General features: G+C 50.4%; 1 protein-coding gene and 1 long non-coding RNA gene across 3 annotated transcripts in view; one reads left to right on the top strand and one right to left on the bottom strand.

Moving 5' to 3' along the window:
- ENPP6 (ectonucleotide pyrophosphatase/phosphodiesterase 6) overlaps nt 1-13,801 on the top strand; it is a 73,059-nt gene extending 59,258 nt beyond the window's left edge. Inside the window, exons 7-8 of the mRNA XM_037128876.2 lie at nt 5,674-5,797; nt 10,198-13,801. Coding sequence (XP_036984771.2) covers nt 5,674-5,797; nt 10,198-10,403 — 330 coding nt within the window. The 3' untranslated portion in view covers nt 10,404-13,801. The remainder of the gene's footprint in view (nt 1-5,673; nt 5,798-10,197) is intronic.
- The window catches only part of LOC128626635 (uncharacterized), a 32,405-nt gene that overhangs the window by 7,478 nt on the left and 1,638 nt on the right, over nt 1-23,289 (bottom strand). For both annotated transcript variants that reach the window (XR_008390627.1, XR_008390626.1), the window contains exon 2: nt 22,533-22,790. This is a non-coding gene — a long non-coding RNA (uncharacterized LOC128626635). The remainder of the gene's footprint in view (nt 1-22,532; nt 22,791-23,289) is intronic.

Below are 23,289 nucleotides of genomic sequence, written 5' to 3' on the forward strand. Positions count from 1 at the left end.
CATGGCCAAGGATATGTTCGTGGAATGTGAGTTAAATGAATTAATTATTGAGATTAAATACGCATTAAATATTGAGATTCTTGGTTTGACTGGTTGTTCACTTTGTTGGTCTGTAAATCAGTAACCAAGCAAACAGAGAGGAAAGCTAAGTCAGGCCTTGAACTTGAGCTAATTATTAGTAGCCCTAGAAGAGATTTCAATGGGGAAAAAGTGTGGAAATTCCCCAAGCTTCCATTAGCCCGAAGCTGGAGCCCAAGGGCAGGACAGGTCAGCTCTCTGCAGTCCCTCTAGTTTCGGGGCCAATTCCTGCGGTTTCTTCTGGACAGCGTCTGCTTCACGCCACCGTGCTGAAAAAGGTGGCCAGATGCGGACAGGCCCTGGTGAGAGATTGTGAAGCACGGTGTCTCCCTGTCGATCTTCTGAGTGGAGAAAAAAATGCAGCAAGTGCAGGCCAGGCTTTCTCAGGGAGGCCAGCAAATGTCTCAGGAGGAAAGGTTTATTTTGAAAGCTGGCAAAGGACATGCCATGCCAGCCTCCGTTCTAAGGCCTGTGGGTGATTGGCAGTTAGGCCTGGACCCAAAACATTCGGGGGAAATGAAGACAATCTGGGAAACGTGGCTTCTGAGTGTCAGGGGCAGCCCGAGTGGTATTGTCCAGGCCCGACTCCCCGAGTGTCAGGAAGTTGGGTGTTGAGTGCTGGAAGCGGCCTGCTTTTTGGTGGTGATTAGGGTCGCCTGCGTCAGCCATCTGAGAACACACGCGTGCCCTCCTCACCCCTGGCACGCTTCGATAAACACGATCCTGGAAAAAAAGGAAGGAAAAGAAAAACCCCATCCACTCAGTGCTGTCCTCCACACGCCCGTCTACTCCAAGGAACTCTGTTTTTCTTGCTCCTGCCGACTTGGCTGTCTGGCATTTTTCATTTCCAGATTTAGGCTGTGTGAGGCAACAGGCTTCCCAGGGTCAGAGCAGGGCCAGAGGCCTGTGCAGCGAAATTCTGCTTTAGATGGAGGGAGCCTTCCGAGACAGAGAGAGAGGCTGTTTGAGGGACATCTCTTTGCGGTGGCATGTGGCAAATGCACGCCTTAAGGCTCATGATCTGTGTCCCCCAGGACTCTGAGGGGTCCTGCCAACAGGGAGCCCCTCGGGAGGAGCCTTTAAAATAGCAAGGCTGCAAAATCTGAGAAATGGCGGTTTGTAATGGAAACCAAAGCCCACTCTGGACCCCAGCAGCAACGCCGTGAGAATGGGCCCCATCATTGTCACTCCCGAGAGGGTTTTAATCGAAGCCGCCTCTGACTCACATATTATTATTGAGCTCCTTTTTCAGCCTGAGATGATGCCAGAAGTGTATCGCACTTTTGGGGCCTGGGAGGTTCCTGTTATAACCATGTCCGAGGAGAATAAAGTAAGGCCCTCACACCTAGAGACGGGTTCACATTTCATTTCTTTTCATCAGATTTCAGGACAGTTGGTCCCCCTATTTGACTGCCGTAACCTCAGGTAGGCCAGCACCCGAGGGCAGTAAATTCTCATTTCCTCTCGCTCTTTCCCACAGTCTCACTCTGGTGGCTGCTTTCGTGTCCTGTGGGAGGTCCCTGGGGTCTCCTGGCCTCTCAGGCCTCTCCGTGCTGGACTGTGCCCACTAGTAGAATTTCCAAGGGTCCTGATACTGAGGGACCTCAGCACCTGCCCACTGTTAGTTTGAGAGCTCGCTGTGAGGCCTCTGTAGTGCGCCACGGCTGCATACGCTCATACACACACACAGTATACACCCCACACACACACTCACACAGCCCACCCCTGCTGACACCCACAGGGCTGGCTCCTCGGCACCTGGACCCACCTCCCTGCCTCAGGGTCAGGGCGCCCACCCTGGTCCTGACTTGCCAGGAAACTACCCCGGAGCTGTAGCCCCTCTCCCTCCTCCCTAAAGACTAGCCTTTTTAGGTGAAGGAACCACTCTCGACACCCTAGCAGAGAGGCTGGCAGATTCAGTGCCCAGTGACTCTGTTGCATTGAATAAATAGGCTTGTAAACCACTGCCTTCTCCCACGTGCTGGCAGGGACGCCCCACCCCTGCCCGGATTCCTTTCACCAAGCCCCCCCCCCCCTTTCTTCACTGCCTTCATGGAGTGGATTCCGCCCTTTTTATCAGTGGGGAGCCACCAGGTCCCCTACCCAGGCCTTGCACAACATGCGGCAGCAGGACTGCGTGTTTCCGGAATCTTCTGGAAATTGGCTGCTCAGCCTACAGCAAAGCCTGGCTCTTTTAGTGACCCAAACTCAGGGGTTCTCCCCTGCTCCCTCCCACACATACCCCACCCAGTTCTCTACCCAGCTCACCTCGGGCCAAACCTGGAGGGTCTGGGCACCTCCTTAGGCTGTCACTAGGTGGCGCTATGGGGCAGTCCCTGGACCTGGTGGGTCGGCTGGCGTCAGGCAGCCTGGGGACTCCAGCTCTGGAGGCTGGACTGTGACCCACACGCACCCTTCTCAGTGCCACCTCACATGCAAGCACGGGGGAGGGGGTGTGGGTACGGCATGACAGTGGTGACGGGCGCCCACAGGAAGGAGAGGAACAATCGTTCAATGCACCGTGTTGAAACTGGGACCCTGCATGCAATGATTTAATTTCGGTCACATAAACAGAGAGGGTTAGTTTTGCCCAGGAGCAGCCGGTTGATTCTTACTTTGGAAACCCAGTAAGAACAGTTGTTTCACTGAAGCAGCTTGTCACTTTCGTAAAACCTAGTGGTTTTCTCTGTCACCAGACCACTCCCCTGTCACCATTAGGGCTGAGATGTTCATTACTTGTACGGGGCCCGGCACAAATAACGCCCCTCTTTATTACAAAATCATAAACATGTATTTCTGTAACATAACAATATCACACTCAAGCACACCAGGTGACATTTTAGGTGAAACGTTCGCATTGCAACTATAAATCATCACACCCCTATTATTGCCCTACCAACCACACTCGGGCAGGCGTTACTTCTGCCTGCCCCTGTCTCTGTGGAATTTAGACTGGAACTTTTTAACCGGGTACTTGGTCTTCGCCTCCCTTTCCCCTGTCGCTCTGTCGTGGGGTGCACACGTCCTATGGGGTTCCTAATTGCTGAAGTCGTTAGGAACAACATGTCCCACCCAGGAACTGCCGCCTCACGGCACAGTAGCTGCCGAAGCCAAGTCAGGGAGTGTCGCGATCATCCAACAGATAAAGAGTAAAAAGGGTACGACCAGGGAGAAATGCACTGAGTTAACAGAAACGTTCCCGTGGAAAAGTACGAGCTCCAGCTGCAGGAGAAGGGGCCCAGGGGGTGGAAATGCAGGAAATGGAGAGTCAGTGAAATAGCGCAATTTGGCCAGCACTCATGCCAGGGAGCGATTTATGGGCTGAGACTGGACGGGTGTGCGATGTGATATGACAGCTAAATCGGCAGAGGCGAGTTCAGCCTTCAAGGCCATCACTGCCTGGCCGCACGGGGCCAGCGCGCCCGCCCCACAGCCCATGCATCTGGAGGCCGTCCACGGCCCTTCAACGAGCACCTCTTGTGTGTCACTGAGCACGCAGCCATGCCACACTCCGAAATCTCAGTGGGGTGGGCATCGTCACCCTCCACAGGAAAACAGAAGCTCAGAGGGGCGAAGTGGCTTGCCCAGGATCACAGAGCTAGAAAGCGGCAAGCCGGAATTTCACCCCACCCGATCCAACTCCACAGCCTCTTCCCTACACTTTATAACTGGCCACCAGTCAGGGAGGGGAGAGGCAAGGGCCGGGGAGGCCCTCGCTGTCCAGTGCCCACAGGAGCACGGTGGTGACCTCTGGCTGTGGTTAGTGAAAGGTGCATAAGTTCAGGGAGACAGGTGACCTGGGTGTCAGTCCCGGATCTGCCACTCCGCTGCTGTGTGACTTTGAGTCCCAGTTCGCCTCTCTGTGCCTTGGTTTCTTCAACTACAAAGGAGGGACATCATGACGATTAGGTGAATGTCAGGGTCAGCTCTTGGTGAACAGTACAGCCCACCAACTACGCGGGACTATTACAGGTCTGTGAGCCAGCCTGTGGTCGGCCGGTACTTTAGCTGTTTTGCTTCTGCTCATTCATCACAACCAGCTGTTCCACCGCCTGCGTTTTCACTGTCTGTGACATCACACCTGCTTAGTGAGGGGACACCTGGACCGGCGGGAGTGAATGCTCAGCCTGCCAGGAGGGGCTCGGTGTGTCCACCTGGCCACAGCCTCCTCAGGACTCACCTTTCAGCCTTTCGTCCCCTGAGTGAGCACCTGCAGTCTGAGAACAGTGAGTTCAGAAGGGAGGAAGGGTGTCAGGGCAGTGACAGTCCTGGATCCCGCCCCAGAGGAAGAGCGGTTGAAGGGAGTGCAGAATTACAAGACCTGGATGAGAGGAACCTGAGTGTCGGCTCCAAACGTCTGACCACAGGGAGAGGAGGGGCAAACGCGTTCTGAGGGGCTGTGGGGTGGGAGTGGGGGGCCAGAGAAAGGAAGGATGGGTGGTACGGATGGGGCAAGGCGCTCCTGGTGGGCAGAGCGGGCTGCCTCTGGGCTTCAGGGGCTGAATTAGAAACACGAGATGACGACATTAGATGCTGCTTTTCCAATAATTCTGACAGTGCTTGGGTGTCCCTACAACGCAGCTCAGTGATGACACTGACCACCCCAAGTGAGAGCAGTGTGCCTCCCCCACTGTGTGTTAGGGGCTCAGTCCCACAAGAGTGAACCCCTTCACGCTACAGGCACAAGTGCGGGTCCCCAGCCTCCAACACTTGTATCTGACGTGGCTACAGTTGGAGGGTTCTCACAACCCCTGCGGGTTCGGTAATTCCCTGGAATGCATCTCAGACTCAGAGAGGTCCTGCACTTGTGATGACTGTTTCCTTGTAAAGGCTACAATGGAGGTTCGGCCGCAAGGAAGAGATGGGGGGTGGGCGGTACAGATCATCCCCGGTCCTTTTGGGTTAACCCCACCCCACCCCAGCTCGTAGCTGTGCTCATTAGTCCCCCGACTCCCTGGCCGTGTGGTTCCAGGCTTTTACATGCGGTGTCATTGTGTAGGGTGGGGTGATTCAATGACTGGCCACATGACTGAGCTCATTGTCAGAGGTCAGAGGTCAGAAGACAGGCTGAAAGTTCTGCCCCTCTCACCCCCCAGGAGGGACCAGCCTCCTTCCTGAAGCTACCTAGCCCCTCCCTCAGGCCCCAAAGTCATCCAATTAGCATAAACCCAGGTGTGGGAGAAAAAGTCCTCTGACATACGAATAACAAAGGCACTCCTGTCACCCAGGACATTACAAGGGTTTGCTTGGGGAGTCTGTGCCAGGAACCTGGGACGAAGGCCAAATACATTTTTTTATGTTGCCACAGAAACACTTCATCACCGGTCTGTCTCGAACATGCTGTATTTAGTGGTTCTCAAGCCGATTGTGAGGCACAGGTGCCTCTCAGCTCCACGTAAGAAAACACCTTCCTAACCAGAGCTCCCTGGCAGCCAGCGGATGGGCTGTCCTGAGGGGTCCAAGCTACCTGGAGTAGGCAGTGAGGACCCCAGAGCTGAGAAGGACGTACCCACGCCGGGAGGCGGTTAGGACCAGCTGCTCCCTGATGACAGTCATCAGGGCTCAGCGAGACGTAACCACCTTGCTTGGTTGCAGAGTCGGGAGCTGCTTCCGTTCTGGATGAACAGCACAGGCCGGAAGGAAGGCTGGCAGCGTGGGTGGCACGGTTATGACAACGAGCTCAGGGACATGCGGGGCATCTTCCTGGCCTTCGGACCTGGTAGGTGAGGGCACGACAGGGTTCCCCTTGTCATCCACTCCCAGGTGTCCAGGGACGCGGGGCTCGAGGGAAAGCCGGGCTGATGTCTTTCCACACAGAGCCCGGCCAACCCAGCCGGTCTCCGTGAGACATCTCGCACTGGCTCGCTCTCAAATGCTTCTCGGGTTTGGCCAATGTGGCCAAATAGTTTTCCTTGTAAATTTGAAATCTTGAGTGCAGCAAAGAAAATGTATTCCACATGTGCGTGATTCATCTTTTACTTAATTCCTCGAAATGGGATTTCGCAGCCATCCGAGGTCCAGGAGAGCTGACCAGACACCGGGCTGCCGACAGCCCCGGGGTCCAGCTTGGATGGGCTGGCTTCCCGGGGTCTGACCCTCCCACAGTTCCTCCCTGTGCAGAGCGCCCAACCCGGGGCCATTCGGTTCAGGGCCCAACCAGAAGCCGGGATCCGCTCAAAGGCGCCTAGGAAATGACCTGGAGACCGACTCTGAGAATCAGCCAGAATGACGAGGGATGCCTTAGATGAAAGCAAATTTACTGTGCCTTCTTTGGCCCGATACATTCCTAGGGCTGGGAGAAGACGAAGGTGGCCTATTTGGTCATTTGCTTTGATTATTTAGAGAGCTAAAAATTCACATTTTGGAAAAGTGTATCAAACACTCTAAAGATCATACTACTACCTGAACACCCTCTTCTTACAAAAAAAAAAAAAAACTAGAGTAAAAAGCATCCGACAGCCACAATCCTTCAGTTGATGGTGCATGAGCTACTCTTCTTTCTCACTACCGCCCACCCTCATAGTGAAATACAATAAGCTGGCCCTGAGTCCCACATCCCAAAGCCTTTTCCTGAGTGTCATCAAAGTGCTTCAGCCCATGAAATCCCCACCTGCCTTTCAAATGCTAAGTTAGACAGTAGACCTAGATGCCTTGCTCTTCTCGATGTAGCAAGACAAAGATATACATCGACCCACCTGCCTTGGGTCAGACTATTTATGACCAAAATAGCTGCTGAGAACCGTGAGGTGTCCATTTCTGCACCCTCCCCGGAGGCCTCTGGGACCCTGAGCTGAGGAAACACAGTGGTCCAAATCCCTTCCCACTTGTGATTCAAGTTCCCAGTCCCAAAGGAAGCCGCAGACAGCAGCAGTAGCAGCAAACATTTCCAGAGCCCTGGCTGGGTTCAGGACTTGGCTGCAGGGGGCAGGGCAGAGGGTGTCCAGCACGTTGCCATCAACCAATCATATCTGCCGGGTGCTACCTGTCAGCCAGCCCATCAGCTCTGCGGAGCTCCGAGCGAAGTGGGTGAGTGATGAAGCCCTGTGGACCTGGTGGAGGTCAACCTGCTAGATTAGCTGGGAGACACTCCAGGGCCAGGGCCACGGCCTTTGTACGGGGGAGCACCAGACAGCTGGGCTCCCATTCAAAAGCATCGCCTTCTCCTTCCCCAGAGAGAAAAAAGACTGTGAATGCAAAACAGTTGTCAGCTGAAGGCGTGTTTACAAGCTAGTCTCAGGCATACTTGAAAGCAGAAGCAAACCCCCAATTTTAAACCGAGTTCCCCAAGCTGCAACTTCAAGTTCACTTTGGTGGGGAGATTTTGTCCATTGGCCAAGGCCTCCGTTGTGTGCTCCTTTAAAACTCAAAGTCCGAGTCTTTTATAGACAGAAAGATGACCCCTGATGCAAATGGACTGGGCTAATTGCAAAAATGTTTCCAGGCAGATGGAGCCTTGAGAACCTCCCACCAAACACCACGTTTCTGGCTCCGGTTCTCATGAAAGATTGAACAGCTTCACACACTGGCTATTTACTCAGAAGAAAATGTAAGAGCAAGGCCGTTAACAGGAATCTAGCTGCCCTTTGAGGTAAAGGTACATCCCTCCTGGTGAATCGTACGTGCCTCTCGCTGAGGGAGGAAGCTGAACAAGGTTATGGCTGCACACAGATAAGTCTTAGAAGTCAGTGAGTCTGGCCCAGCTAAGAGAAAGGGAACTAATTCTGGAAGGCAGCCTCTCTCTGGTTAATCCCAGTTTCAAATGCGAACACCCCAATCCTGCCCGAGGAGAAGGCCACATTCCCGATAAGACAGCAGGGGCGTGGCTCAGAGCCTCGCTCAGCAAGCGGTCCGGGTGGCCGGGCACCTCTGGAGGCCGGAGAGCCTGCAGGCTTTAAGAGAAACAGTTTTAATATCCACAAAAATTTAACCCATGGGAATAACTCAGATTCCCAATACAGGTTCAAAATGTCATCTGGAGCTTGGCAGAGTTTGGCGGAGTCCTCCCAGGTCGGGTCGAGTATTGTTCTGCTATTCAGGAATTTTCGAGAAGCTCCCATTCCAGCCTGGCCCAGATTCCCAGCCCTGCAGAATCAGAAGCCATGAGCCAGAAGGAATGGGAAAGAAAACTCAACTCTGCTTCCTGTGGACGAACACAGGATTTGATTTTGCTCTTTGGACGTTAAAAGATGGTCTTCTGTAGGGTTTATCTCAGTACTTCTGCCAAGTGTTAAAGAAGGGGGTGTTTGGAAGGCTGGGGAAGGATATCTTGGGTTGACTACTGTCTGCCTCCCACATTCTCCCACCCACACGTCCGACAAGGACATGACCACCATGGGATGGGGCAGTAGGATGGCCACATCCAAGTTCACGGCAAGTCAGGAGGATGGAGGGGACTTGCTTTCCTGTCACTGGGAAACCCTTTCCATTGACTCCTCAGGCGGCAGCTGGTTCACCTCTGGGCAAGTACAGCCACCGTCTTCGTCCATCTGTGCCATCTGCCTTGATATGAAGAGGGGGTGCCTCCTGGGGTGGCCCTACAGCCTCCTGTTCTGGGAGTTTCTGGATTTTTTTAAAAAACAGATTTTACCCTGAGGGGATGCGGACCCTGATCCTCCTTGCACCCAAAGTAAAATGAATCCTCCAGAGAGTTTATGGAGGATTTTCCACCCACCGCCTGCTTTTACTGGGCATTTATCCTACGAGCCTGCTAACAATGCTAGAGTAATGCCAGCTGCCATTTTTGAGCACATACAACGTGACTGAAGCTACGATTTCTAGGGACCACGTCCCTGTTTCCTGAGGTGGCCCAGCTCGTACGGCTTGCAGGCTGATTGCACCCATGAACCTCTTTGCTCCGAATTCCATTTGAAATCTCCATTTTAAGAGCCATCACTTGCCCTGGCTTTCCTGTGCTCTGTGGCCAAGTCCCTGCATGTGACTTCCTTCCAAACTTGTCCTTTTAGAGCTGACACCAGAGCAGACTGGGGTGGCTGGCACTTCTGGATGACGTTGCTGTTTCGTCCGTTTGCTTTTTAAATAAAGCCTCTGTGACCATTTTAGCAAAGCAATGACAAAGGTCGCAGCCCCCAAACTACCCATTTCCTTCAAAACTCTTAGACGGACTGAAAGCTCATCCCAGGCTTTGCTGATTGACAGACTCTCCCTTCTCGGTTCAACCTCAGTGCAGCTTCAGGTGTTTTGCTGGAAGTTCTAGTTTGGGGCCTAAAAGTGAAACTGCTCATGGACATGATTACCAAACTCTTCCCGTCACTTAAGCAGAGAAACACCCTGCAGTCAGCATCCTACTGCCTCCCCTGGGGACGGAGCAGGTGTGCTCTGGATTGACATCCCTCCTTTGGCGCCCTGAATGCAATGCCATGAGTGGCCAGCCCTGCCTTCACCTCCTATGTTGCCGCTGGTGTTGGCTGCAGCCTCTGGGTTTCTAGAACCACAACGCTTCCACATGAGATCTCCCAGAGCCTTCCCTGGCTCTGTAACTCTGCCAATTTGCTTTTTGCCCCACACGGCCAAGTTATTTTGTCTGACAGTCAAGGGATCCTAACGAAGGTCCAAATGATCTTCCATCAGTGCTCAGGAAGCCATCGCTGTTGCTCTGAGCCAGCCAGCTCTGGGGACACTGTCCCATCCTACACCTATCTGTCCAGTCCTGGGCTCTCCACGCGGCAGGAAAGTGGAGAGACATTCTTGAGTTGCAGTGGGGTCTCTGCGATGGAAATCGGCAGGCAGCCAACCAGCCCCTGCTGGGAGATGTTTTGAAAGATGAGAATGCCCTTGAACTGGGCTTTGGAGAGCCTAGTCAGACAGTCAGACTTCTGTGACCGCACCTGGGCTCCAAGCTCTGCAGAAACAGACGCAAGGTCGGTCTTCGCTGACTGAGCTCATCTCCATGAGCCATAGGAAGTTACTCCCTTTCCCGACCTGTGGCCTTCCACATACTCTTCCGAGTTCACAATCACCTGGCCACGCCCCATCAGTAGAGCTGATTTTCTGGTCCCAAAGCCACCTGCAGCCTGAGCATAATCCCTCCACATGGGGACTCAGTGCCACTCTGCCTGGTGAGTGACTACCATAACTTGCCTGCTTGCCTTTCCCTTTCAGATTTCAAGTCCAACTTCAGAGCTGCTCCGATCCGGTCCGTGGACGTCTACAATGTCATGTGCTGCGTGGCAGGCATCGCCCCCCTGCCCAACAACGGGTCCTGGTCCAGGGTGATGTGCATGCTGAAGGGCCAGGCCAGCCCGGCCCCGTCAGTCCCGCCCAGCGGTTTGGCACTGGCCTTGGCTCTCCTCTTGCTGTTCCAATAGCTGCTCCCTTTTGTTCTGAACACTCGGCTGAGGGGCCTCCACAGTGGAAAGGTTTTCATTTTCTATTTGAATAATAGCTTCATTAACACAATCAAGGCCACACAATTTGTAAACATATTATTCTTGGATGATTCTCTATATAAAAGTCCCTACTCCTTAAAAAAGATCCAAACTTAATTCTTTTTCTGAAGATAAGGAACATCTTGCACTTCATTTGTTCAAGGGCATGTCATTTTTCTCCTTTTTTTCCCATATGGTAACTCAGATGAGCTGCCAGGGAGCAAGCGGCCTTAAGCGGGTACCGCGTGAGAGCCCTGGGCCCCGCTCCGCCCAGCTGTGCACAGAGCAGCCCCCGGCCTGTGCCCTGTCCACACCCAGCAGCTGTCCTGGGGATCCAGGGTCACCGTCCTGTACCGTGCCTTCCATCCCAGGCAAAAGGGGAAGACCTCCCCCTCCCCATGGCAGGCCTGGCTGCTGTCTGTGTGGGACCCGGCTTGTGGAGTTTCTCCATCTTAAACAGAGTCCCACGAAGGGTGTACGTTAGCTTGGGTGGCCCATCAATCAGACATCACTAAGGATTAGAGAACTTGGAATAAGGGGACAGGCATGAGTCCCCTCCCAGAGTTGGGGTACACCAAAAATGCCCTCCTGGCCTTCAGGAGCAGAAGAATTCATCATAGATCTGGCATCTGTGTGACTTCACACAGAGCACCCGAAGCCTTGCCCAGAGAGGGCCCTGCGTGTTGTAGGGGAACCGGTGGAGTGACGCTGGCCGGCCGGCCTGCCTGCCTGTGCAGAGGCTTACTCAGACACTACCGTTCTGTCACCGCACGGGCCGTAGACTGCTGCGATGCTGGACACACACCCCAGCTGGGACGGGGATGCATGGCTGAGGGCGGGTGGGCGCATTGCAGAGGCTTCAGCCCCAGCTCGGAATGGGGATGCATGAAGCCTGAGTTTCGTGTACCAGGAACCCAGAACTTTGCTTGTTGAATAGCAGCGGCGCAGTGGGTCCTTGAGTGACCCAGAATTCCAAGGAGAATGAGGGGGCTGGAGAGAACATGATGGAGTCAGGTCCCCATCACTAACCCACTACCCATTTGATCAGGAAACAGGGTGGCCGAAGCGCCGCCCACGGAGACTCAAGTTTCGCAGGACCCCAGAGAACCACCACTGAGCCTGGCTGAAATGTTTCCAGTTCAACCATCTGAGTCTGGTGCAGGAGACCTTGTGAAACACAGGGATAAGTGCATTTTGAAGTGACTGAAGCACACACATTGTTGCATTAAAAACAACTCTGCACTAAATGAGCCAGAACTGCCAGTGCAACCTTCTGTCAGGGACAGAATAACCCAAGTCTCCTCAGGACCAGAAGCCCTCAGAGGGTGTTTGCCTTGAGAAATGGGTATCAACGCCCAGCCCTGACTCAAGAAGGCTGGGAGCCGTCTCTGTGCCTTGCATCATGGGAGCAAAGGGTCACTGCTTAAACACATTAAATTTATCTTCACAAAAGATTTCTAAGGGTTTATGTAAGATGTTTTTGAAACGCAGCATTGAATCCATGGGAAAGAAAGCAAACCGGCCTTTGTTATCTGGCTGAAAGCACATTAGTGCTCTCGACATTGGCCGTGGTTGTTGAAACATGCATCTATCATTCAAAGGCTCTTTTCTCCTTAAAGGACGGTGCTCTGATGAATATGCGGAGCCCGCCTTCCTCCCTTTCGAGGGAAGGATCCCTGAAAGACAGCCAAGTGACTCACTTAAAAGTGGGTCATCCAAATAAGGAGGGGTGTGCCCAGGGGCACAGCCTCACGTGTCCCTCCAGCTCTGTCCACCGCTTTCCCTCACGACGCGTTCCTAACATCTTCCAGTCACATGATAAAATTTCAGGTAGGTGTCTGACAACTGTAGTGACTCAATAAATACTCTTGAGTCAACAAACGAGAATAAGGTACCTTTGGAATCGTGAAGATTGGTAACTAACGCAGAAAATTCAGCCCCTCGATGGAGAAAAAACTTTTTGCCTCAAGTAATGCATACATTTTAGTGGCTTTGGCTGAATTTTTTTTCCTTTGATTTTTGTTTTCAAGTTACATTATTTTCCCCAGGAAAATTCTTGTTTCCCTAAATGGTTTTGTTCCACTAGAGTAGAAATCCGTGAGGAACACCCGCAGACGCCTTTTCTCCTGGATTGTTTTGCTGCGCCATGGCTCATTCCAGAAGGACCACAGTGGGACTGACCTGCGCACACCGAGATGCATGAAAGGAATGACCCCTAAACTGAAGAGGGACAAGAGCCCCTCTCCCTGACTGTATGCGTGACCTCCAGAATCCAACCCAATTACGTCCTGAAGACATCTGCATGGACAAGCACAGGCCCCGGGGAATATGCTTTCCCGCCTGAAGAGTCCTGCACGATCAAGTTCCAACTCCCTTTGCTCTTTGTTTTTTTAAAGGTTTTTATTGTCGTTCAGTTACACTTGTCTCCATTTTACCCCCATTACTAACTGTCTTTCATATTCAAGAGGTCTTGGAAATCCACATCAGTTCTGAGTTCGGTCCCAGACACTAGTTCATAAACGTCCTGGGGCGGCCAGCATCCGCTGACCTACCTTCAGAGATGCGAGTTGAGAGGGTCCACATGGGGAAACATTTTTAAGTTGCACCGATGGAAGGTTTGGGTTCTCTCTAAGCAGAAATGGGTTCTGAGATGAGCCTGGTAGAGCCCAACCTCCTGCCAGGAACTCCATAGCCCACCAGCGTCTCCTGGGGCCGGCCGAGCTGCTGACCCCAGCTGGGTCCGGCCTCCAGCCCTCCTCAAACCAAAGCAGATCCGCAGGCCCCAGGGACTGAGAGAGGAGCCAGGAAGGCTCCCTGGGCTCCTCCACACCCTTGGCTCTCGTGGGTCTAAGATTCCCAGCGGTGCTATCAGACAAACTGGTTGTTCAAGACACACAGCTGTTTTATGAATTTCCTAACCCAGTGTTCTGCATTTCTGTAAATATCAGGGAATTTCCCAATGTGATTGTGTGTTTACCCTTTTTAAGCAATTTGCGAAAGACCAAAGCCAGCACGCACAGACTACTCTGGAGAAGCACAGGAGGGCGCAGCCGTGGCAGACTGCTTACGAACACGGAAAACCCGGTCTCGGGCACATGCGATGAATATACACTTCATCGTTCAACTTGTCACGTTGAAATCATAAAATAGCCCCGAGTACAGTGCCTCCAATGGGTCATAAATGTCCCGTAAATATGTGTTGAATAAAAAAAGAATAAATGTCATTAAAAGGGACTTGGCTTACACCTCAGATACTCTCTCTCTCTGCAGTTAGTTCCTCAAATTAAATAAACATTTTCTGTTTGGCTGGCTACCTTTTCTTGTCACCCAGTTGATAATTGTATTTCATTCCATGAATGAGACATGTTCCATCTTAGGCTTATACACTTGAAAGAAAAAAAGAGAAGGAGGAAAAGGGAGGGAGGGATGGAGGGAGGAAGAAGGAATGAGGAAATGAGATTTTAAATATACTGAGCATATTTGCTTTTAAAACATGTAACAGCTTTATGGAGACTTAATTCCTATACCACACAATTCTTCCAGTTAAAGCCCACAATTCAATGGCTTTAATATGTCCATAGAATTATGCAACTATTATTACAACTTTAGAACACTTTTATCCCCCCAAAAGAAACTCCACACCCATTAGTCCATCAGCTGTCACTCCCCGGTCCTTCCCACTACACTCTGGGAAGGACATTAGCCACACTACACTAGGTCCACAGGTTTGCCTGTGTGGGATGGTTCATAAAAACGCGCTCATGCAACGTGCTGTCTTCTGTGCCTGGTTTCTTTCACTCAGCATGTTTTCAAGACCTTAGCATGACTCAGTGTTCTTTTCACTTCCAAATAATATTCCATGGTACAGATACACTACATTTTATTTATGTGCTCCTTACTTGATGGACATTTGTTTTGCCCCACTTTTTCGGGTCTTGTGAATACTGCTGCTCTGAACACGCGTGTGTGTTTTGTGTGTTTTCATGTCTCGTGGGGGTGCACCTGGGTGGAACCACTGCCTCTTGTGGAACCTGTGTGTTAAGCTTCTGAGGAGCTGCCAGGCCGCTGTCCCAACCAGCCGCACCGTTTGGATCCTCACCAGCACTTGCTGTGTTTTCAAACCACAGCCACCCTGCTGGGTGTGATGTGCTAGCTCCTTGTGGTTCTTGCTTGCATTTCCCTAACGACCAATCATACGGAGCATCTTTCCATGTGTCTGTCTATTGGCCATTTGTCTATCTTTGCTGGAGAACCATCTATTCAAGTCCTTTGTCCGTTTTTTTTTACTTGAATGTTTGTCTTTTTATTATTGAGTTGTAACCATCCTCCCTGTGCTCTGTATCCAGATCCCTCCTCTGATGCATGGTTTGCAAACATTTTTTTCTCATTCTGAGGTCCTGCCCCTGTAAGGGCTCTGCAGCCAGCCCGCGGGGAGGCAAACAGTAGTTTCAGAGTTAATTTCCGGAGTGCCAGGTCCCTGCTAGGGCATTTGTTTCTGGAGCCACCTAGCACACTCCCTGGGCCAGGACGAGCTCCTAACCAATGTCATTGTGATGGCTCCAGTGGCCACCAAGGTGATGCAGGAGGACTCAGTCTGGCCTGGTGCACAGTGAGGCCACATAGGACCACCTGGAACCTGGTCCTTGGAGAAGAGCCCCACGCAGCTCACTTCCCGGGGCCTTCTCCACGCCACCCCCACTCCAGGCCTCAGGCCGCCCTGGCCTCCCCCCGCACCCCCCCGTGCACTCCATATTGAATTTTGTTTTGTTTTTGCTTGTTTGTTTGTTTCTGCCAGAAGCCCTCATAAATAAGGCATAACTCTGTGAATTAACATTCTCCCAATCATGAGTCTTGGTTTAACTCTAAACAAAAGAATGATTCATTTTCTTTCCTATTAAAAACATTTGGGTCATGTCATCGCCAACAGAATTTGTTATATTCTTGTCCAGTTTAAAATACGGCCCAACAGATTGTCTTTGACCAGGTCAGAGCCCAGGTCTGGCTGAGTCACCTCTGGAACGCCACATCCTGGAACTGAGTCCCACACACAATGGGTCCCTACAGTATTGGAAACAATGGACAAGTCTGATTTTTTCAAAAGAGCGCGCTGTCATGTAACGCAGTCACTGGAAGGTATGGGCTGCCCCGTGTCGAACACGTCCCTGTAGAGAAGGCTCAGACTGGTAGAGACAGAGGAACAGCACACACCACACCCTTTGTTGTGGGCTGAACTGCCCTTTCTGAAAGATATATCCTTGGTCCCTGGCCCTAGGACTGTGACCTTACTTGGAAATTGAGTTTGGCAGGTAAAACTGAATTAAGATGAGGTCATCCTGGACAAGAGTAAACCCTACCCCAGTGACTGGTGTTCTTAGGAGGAGAGGGAAATGGGGGCCCAGGAGCACAGGGAGAAGGCCACGATGGAGGTAAGAGGGACATGAGGCGTCTATAAGGATCGCTGGCAACCACCAGGCACGGGAAGAGGCAAGAAAGGATCCTCCCCTAGCGCCTTTGGAAGGACCAGGGCCCTGCGGACACCTTGACTTCAGAATTCTAGCTTCTGAATGGTGAGAACACAAGTTTCTGATGTTGTAAGCCACCCAGCTTATTAGAGCAGCCACCGGAAATGAATAGACACACTCACCCACTTGTTTGGGGGGGACCGGAAATGGACAGACACACCCACCCACTTGTTGGGGGGACCGGAAATGGATAGACACACCCACCCACTTGTTGGGGGGGAAGGAAATGGATAGACACACCCACACACTTGTTGGGGGGGCCAGAAATGGATAGACACACCCACCCACTTGTTTGGGGGGACCGGAAATGGATAGACACACCCACCCACTTGTTGGGGGGGAAAGGAAATGGATAGACACACCCACACACTTGTTGGGGGGGCCAGAAATGGATAGACACACCCACACACTTGTTTGGGGGACTGGAAATGGATAGACACACCCACCCACTTGTTGGGGGGGCCAGAAATGGATAGACACACCCACCCACTTGTTTGGGGGACTGGAAATGGATAGACACACCCACCCACTTGTTTGGGGGACTGGAAATGGATAGACACACCCACCCACTTGTTGGGGGACCAGAAATGGATAGACACACCCACCCACTTGTTTGGGGGACTGGAAATGGATAGACACACCCACCCACTTGTTGGGGGGGCCAGAAATGGATAGACACACCCACCCACTTGTTTGGGGGACCGGAAATGGATAGACACACCCACCCACTTGTTTGGGGGACCGGAAATGGATAGACACACCCACCCTCTTGTTTGGGGGACCGGAAATGGATAGACACACCCACCCTCTTGTTTGGGGGACTGGAAATGGATAGACACACCCACCCACTTGTTGGGGGGACCGGAAATGGATAGACACACCCACCCACTTGTTTGGGGGGGTCCTTCTTCATCCCAATCCCTGCACTACGGTTGGAGACACACAGAGGAGGGAAACACTGCTGTCCTCTCACAACACCTCCAGTGTGCTCATCTCATCTCTCCATTTTCTAGCAAAACTGAATTTTCCTTTCCGTGGAATGAGATGTTCGGCTTGCTACAGGCCACGCAGGGACACAACGACACGGAGTCGCACCATGAAAGAGGGTGCCTGCTCTGGAGCAGAGGGGCTGGGGGCAGGAAGGGCACCTCCTCCACCACCGCCTTTGGGGTCTTGCTCTTGGCCATTGGACGTCGGCCCTCCACTTTCTGCTCTTTGCCTGTGTAATTATCTCACTGCAAAGGCAGGACAGCCGCATTACTCTGCTGGTTAGGAACCACCCATCTCTCATCACTAGAGTTCAATTCCAAATTCTGCCCCCAACCCACGTCTGTGGTTGGCCTTCCCCTCCAGGTCCCAGTGTGTTGTATCAAATTTCTCGGCCGAGACCCCTCCACGGGCCGTTCTCTACCCTCTTCCACTGTCCCTGTGTCCAGGGTGCCTCACCTCACTGTGTGTGCAGCAAACTTTTACTTACTCTTCATAGCCCAGATTCCCTGTGAATGAAAACTTTCATATCCTTTCAATGCTGCCATTTAGTACAAAGCAAGTTGCACTGCACTGTAATAATTTGTTTTTAAGTGTCTCTGACGAGGCTATAAGCAAGGCAAAATGCCGAAATCATGTTTTCTCATGTTTGCAGTCTCCAAATGAAGTTTAGAGCACCAGCGAAGTCTACCACCAACAGCTGATAATTGTCTGGGGAACATATGAATGAATGAGTGAATGAATGAATGAATGAATGAATGAATGAATGAATGAAGCAAAAATCTTAGGACACTCTGGTCAGAAGATCTCCTGAGTTTGGACAGAGCTTCCCCTGCAGGCGATGGGTTGGAAAAGCCGGCTGCAGGAAGCGTTTTTATAGAACGTAGCAGGATTTGACAAATGACTAGCTGTGTGACACAGAACCCGGGGGGCAAGAGTTTCTTTTCCAGAATTTCAGCAGGCTCTCCTCTTGAGCCATGAGCAAGAGGAAGTGGAACAGATGGGAAGAAAGGGAGAGAAGAAAAACGAGCTCCGTCTTCACCATGTTTAATTGGACTTTCAACAGGACTCGCACACTGTCACTTCCCTGCCATGTGGAAGAGCCCAGAATGCCGGCTTCAGAGGCCAGTTTGCCCTTGACACAGGGAGCTGGTGGCCGGGGGAGGTGGGGAGGAGCTTCCAGAGGGAGGAACAGGCAGTTCGAGAAACGCCCTTCCTGGGAAAGCCTTCCTGCTGCTTCAGCAAGTCTGGCCTCCGTGGTGGTGTCGGGAGACAAGCAGGAGCTGAACCTCCACCAGAGCCCATGAAAGGTGGTGCTCAGAAGTGTGATGCCCCCACTGGGCTGGGGGCAGGGTGAATAAAAGAAGACAAGAAGGCCATTCTGCCAGCGCTCTGACAAAAATGGCAGAAGGAATTCTGCAAGCTCAGTCCAGAGTTCAACTCAACAAAGTGACAGGGAGTTGGGGTCGAGTAAGAGACATTATTCCCCTGGGCCATCTCTGGGAACCTGCGTGAGGTGGTGGGTGGCTTGTGGAGGCTTTGGCCCACTGGGGTGCAGGCTGGTCTCTGCGTCTGTGGCCCTAAAACTAGCACCTGCCTGGTGCCTGAAATTAGGAAATACATTTTATACTAAGCGTCTCTCATTTGTCCCAGGTGACTGAGGAGCCAGCTGAGAGGTTAAATGACTTTCCCAAGGTCACGTGGTGTGGTTAATGTGACCCCGGGTGTGAAGAGAAACGTCACAGCACTGCCACGACCTGCCCAAACACACCAGTCTCCATCAGCACTCCTTCTAAGCCCCCCACCCCAAACCATGCAAGCAAAGTCGGAGCAGGGGGCCTGTTTTGTGAATGGCTTTAGACATTCTCTTAGCACGTCCACCCCAACCCGTCATTCGCGCCATGCCTGGGGTTCATGTGACCCCAGTGCCCTCTCACAGGACCCCTATCAGCTCCTAAAGAGGAAAAACATGTCTATCTACGTGCATTGTAGAATAATCTTAATAATTCAGTGTGTGTTTGGGGCACTGGTTTTCAAACTGGGCTGTGCAGAGTTGCCTGAGGATGTTATTCACAAGTACTGATGTCCCGGCTCTGACCCTGGAGATTCTAACTCAAACAGTCTGGACAGGGGCTGGGCACTGGTGTTTTAAACAAATATCCCCCAGGTATTCTAACGTTCAACCAGGAATGAAAGACAGCTGGGAGGAAGAAAAAAAATTAATGAAAGGAAGAGAAACAGTAGAAGCTGTGCTTTTTGAAGAATTCCAAGGGAGCACGTATACTTTGCATAATTTTAAGGTAGAATTTGCCCGGATAAGGAAACCCGTACTCTGCCGTGTTGTGAGAAATACATCTGTCAGCATGCTGCAAGTTCTTTGGTCCTTCATGATAAACAGCAAAGTAATACAGACCACCTTGTTTCTGTTTCAAACCAGACCACGTTGGAGATGAGCCCTTGCTACAGTGAATCGCGAGTAACAGAGAGCCTGTCTACCGGCTGTGGGCAAGCAATCCTCGGCAGAAACAGCTACAGGCCAAACAAGAAACAACTGCGTCCACGTGGCCAGAACAAGCTATTTGGTAAAGAGCACTCAGAAAAGCAACCAGCCTTGTTCTGGGTCACGGAGGTGAAATTTCACAACAGGTGAAACTTAGTTTGTCTTTGTGGAAATGGTCTCACCTGGTTCAAACACCAGGTTGAACGAAGCAAATCAGTCCAGCAATGAAATGAACACTGATGATATAAGCACAGCAGGGACCAGACACCACCACACTGGGAGAGCTATTTAGAGTTGATAGAATTTACCAGTCAAATACTTGGGGCAGGGCTTTTGTATCCTGGAAGGCCAGACCCTGTGACTTTCTGGGGGCAGGCCACCCCGGCGTGGCACTCAGCACAGGCTCAGCACCAATCCCATAGCAGAGCTGCCATCACAGGACCCTGACGGAACGGCAAGGGCCGGGCAAGTCCCCGGTTCATTTTCAGAGGCTCACATAACCTGCCTGTTCACTGTGATGACACACAGCTTTGCTCTGTCTTTCTAGTAAACAGGGCCTGTGCTCATCCTGGCAGAAAGCCTCTACCCACGTGAGTGTCATGAAACGTGAGTCATCAAACCTTTGGACTCTGGAGTAAGTGGCGGAAGGGGAAAGATGGACTTTTAAAGCTTAAGAACAATGACAGCAACTCTAAAGGAAACATGTATTGTTGAAACTTCTGCATCAAAAACCGACCACCATGAAGTTGATTCCCACCCAGTCAACAACAGAACACACTGAAAAGATGAACAGTAAATACGATAAATGGTGAATATGCTCAATCTTTAAAAAAGCCATATGAATCAATAAGCACATCATTTAGACCCCAATAAGTAGATAAAAGGCACAGATCCCTATATACTAAATATTTTACGAACAGATAAAATAATTCTGTAACTTCACAACAGGAGAAACTCTAAAAAAATTATAAAGACTGCCTTAATCACACCTCCTTCTGAAGTTCAGAAAAAATAATTTCAAGGAAAAATGTGAAAGTATCAAGGTTAACTCCTATCCTAACTGTTTTAAAGTAAAAATAAGGAGCAGATTAATGGTCCAACAGCCAATGAAAACATGGCCAAAAAAACAGGGTCACAAAACAGATCCAAACCATAACTCCTGTGTCGAGATGAGCTAAATGACATTCAAAAACAATGTAAAATATGAAAATCAAGAAATCAAATTCTAAAAACTTAGGAAGAATTACACTCAAGAAAGAGTAAGAGATAAACAATTTCTTCAGCATTAATAATCACAAGAGATAAGGCTTTGGGGGAAATAGAAAGAGGAAAAAAATTTTAAAATCAAAAATAAAAGATAAAAAGATTTAAGAGAAAGTGACAAATAGTGAAGAGAGCCAAAGACCATCTAACATGAAGTAACAAGAGCCCAAGAAGAATGAAACCAAAACAAAGAAATAGGACCAATATTAAAACTCGAATGCAAAAAAATTTCCCTGAAGCTGGAAGGGAAAAAAAAAAACCCTGAAACTATAGATTGAAAGAACATTTCACATACCTGAGTACGTAAACCAGAACCACTGATATCAGAACCGAAGTTTATTCAATTTTATGACCAAACAAAACATCCTTTCAGCATAAGCAACAGGAAGTGATTTACAATGAAAGAGATGTTTCAAACACAGTGCTTTATGGCAGAAGACATTGTACTAACATATTGGAGACACTAATGGGGAGAAAAAGTGAGCCAAGGATTCCGTGAAACTGACTTTCAAATGTGCAAAGTTCAAACTGTTAGCACCGCGAAAAAATTTAGAAACTGTTGTGCCCAGGAAACATTCAGCTTTTCCGATGACTCTATCAGAGAACAAGCCTTAGACAACCAACGCGACCAGGGAAACACTGGCGTGAGGCCTAGCGAGGAACATTCAATCAACAGCTGTCACAGAGCGAGGAGAGCGCAGGACGCGGTACGTTGACAATGTGGACCCAACATCACTGGTTTGGGGGGGGCAGGGAAGGTAGATGGAGAGGGGATATGCAAAAAAGGTAACTATTGTAATCAGTCTTATCGGTGGTGGGAATGTTTATACTGGTATCACAAAACCATCACATAAGTAATGTGGAATAGAACGTATGAGCTGATATGAGATATTTTCATTATATCATCCCTGTGTACCTGAGAACCAGGATTTCCCGTGTGGAAGAAAGAATATCAACTAGAAGAGGTTCGAAAAACCTCTATGTCCTGAATTTGAATCACGAGTATCAATAAAAACTCCTAGAGATTCTATCTTTAAATATATATTTTCTAGCCCTGTCCACTAAAAAGACTTAGAAGCAATAACATTTCCAGTCGCATTTCTAGGGTGTAGGGTGTGGTTTTGTAAAATACCAATTCCCAGTGTATGAAGCCAGTGCTTCTGGAAGAAAAAGTTGATTTCATAGCATTTCCAACACTTACAAAAAAAAGCAAGGAAGAAAATACACCAAAATAATTAGCAGTGGTTTCTGGGAAAATGTAGGTGATTTTAACTTTCTTCTTTATGGTTTCAGTATTTTATAAATTTCCTCAAATGACCCTCAAAGTTAAAAAATCAAACATTAAAATAAAAAGAGAGCAAGCAAAATGATGTTATGAAAACACACATAATGAAAAGGAATATATGAAAGCCCATGTTTTGAAAGAGGACACCCGCCAGCCGGAAGATAGGAACCCAAACTCATTTTCTAAGGAACCCTTCTCTGAGGTCGTTGTACATACATACATTTGTCTCTCTTGACAGAAAGATTCAAGTCCAGAGGCCACAAGGGCCCCAGGAGCACGTTAGGGAATCTGCAGCCCAGAGTGCCCTGGGGGAGTCTCAAGGCTCCCCTGGAGCCGGCTGCACCCCTCATTAGTGTTCTGTCAGTTCCACTGGGGAGCAAGAGAGTGTAGGCAGAGCAGGACATTAGCTTGCATTTCAAACGCTTATTGCTTGGTTCCTGGGAACTGGGGTCCCAAACAATTTCTTTCCAGAAGACACAATATTCCAAATAACACGAAATGGAAGAGCCTACCTCACATCTGAAGTCTCCCAATGCAGGCACCAGTAATCCCACCTCCTCGGCGGAGCAGAGGCAGGGCGTTGGCACGGAGCATCTTGGGTAAAAGGTCCTAATGGAAGTGTTTCCAGGTGAGTCGGAACGACCACAGCTGATTTCAGGGGTTGGAGAAATGGAGGCACAAGGAGAGTGGCCACAGGAGAAAGGGATTAACCATTGGCTTCAGACCCGAATGTCTTCTCAAATCAATTACCAGGGGCCTCGACGTCCCTCCTGCAAAACAAAGGCAAGCTCACGCATCATGAAGTTTGCAGGGGTGCAGTAAAGATCATCAAGAAGCTGTTCGTAAGCGTCCCATAGGCCCCTATGGGGAAAGCGGTTATGTAAGCAAGTGTTGCACACACAAAAATAGAGGAAGAAGTCCAAAAGGAGAGTGCGAGTCTTAAAAATACACCACAGAGCGGTTTCTCAGTTGTTGAGGGTGTTATGTAGGTCTCTGGACCTCGCAAGAGCGAGGTGACTTGAAAACACAGGACAGAGACTGAGCAGCCTCCTTCCGGGCAGGCTCTGTGTGCCCTGGGTGTGTGGGCAGGTGACTTTTCACATGAGGCTGAACACAGGCCTGAAAGAGCAAAAGCTACGAGTTCCCAGAGGAACCACTGTAAACTGTTTGAGGGTCAGTGCTGGGGTTCTCAAACTGCCGGGCAGATTAGAATCACCTGGTGGTTTGGGTAAAAGGCAGATTTCCAGGCCTTTCTGGGTAACCCCGGAA

The sequence above is a fragment of the Artibeus jamaicensis genome, unplaced genomic scaffold (genome assembly GCF_021234435.1).
Source record: "Artibeus jamaicensis isolate MK-2021 breed Jamaican fruit bat unplaced genomic scaffold, CSHL_Jam_final scaffold_833, whole genome shotgun sequence".
NCBI classification, from domain to species: domain Eukaryota; kingdom Metazoa; phylum Chordata; class Mammalia; order Chiroptera; family Phyllostomidae; genus Artibeus; species Artibeus jamaicensis.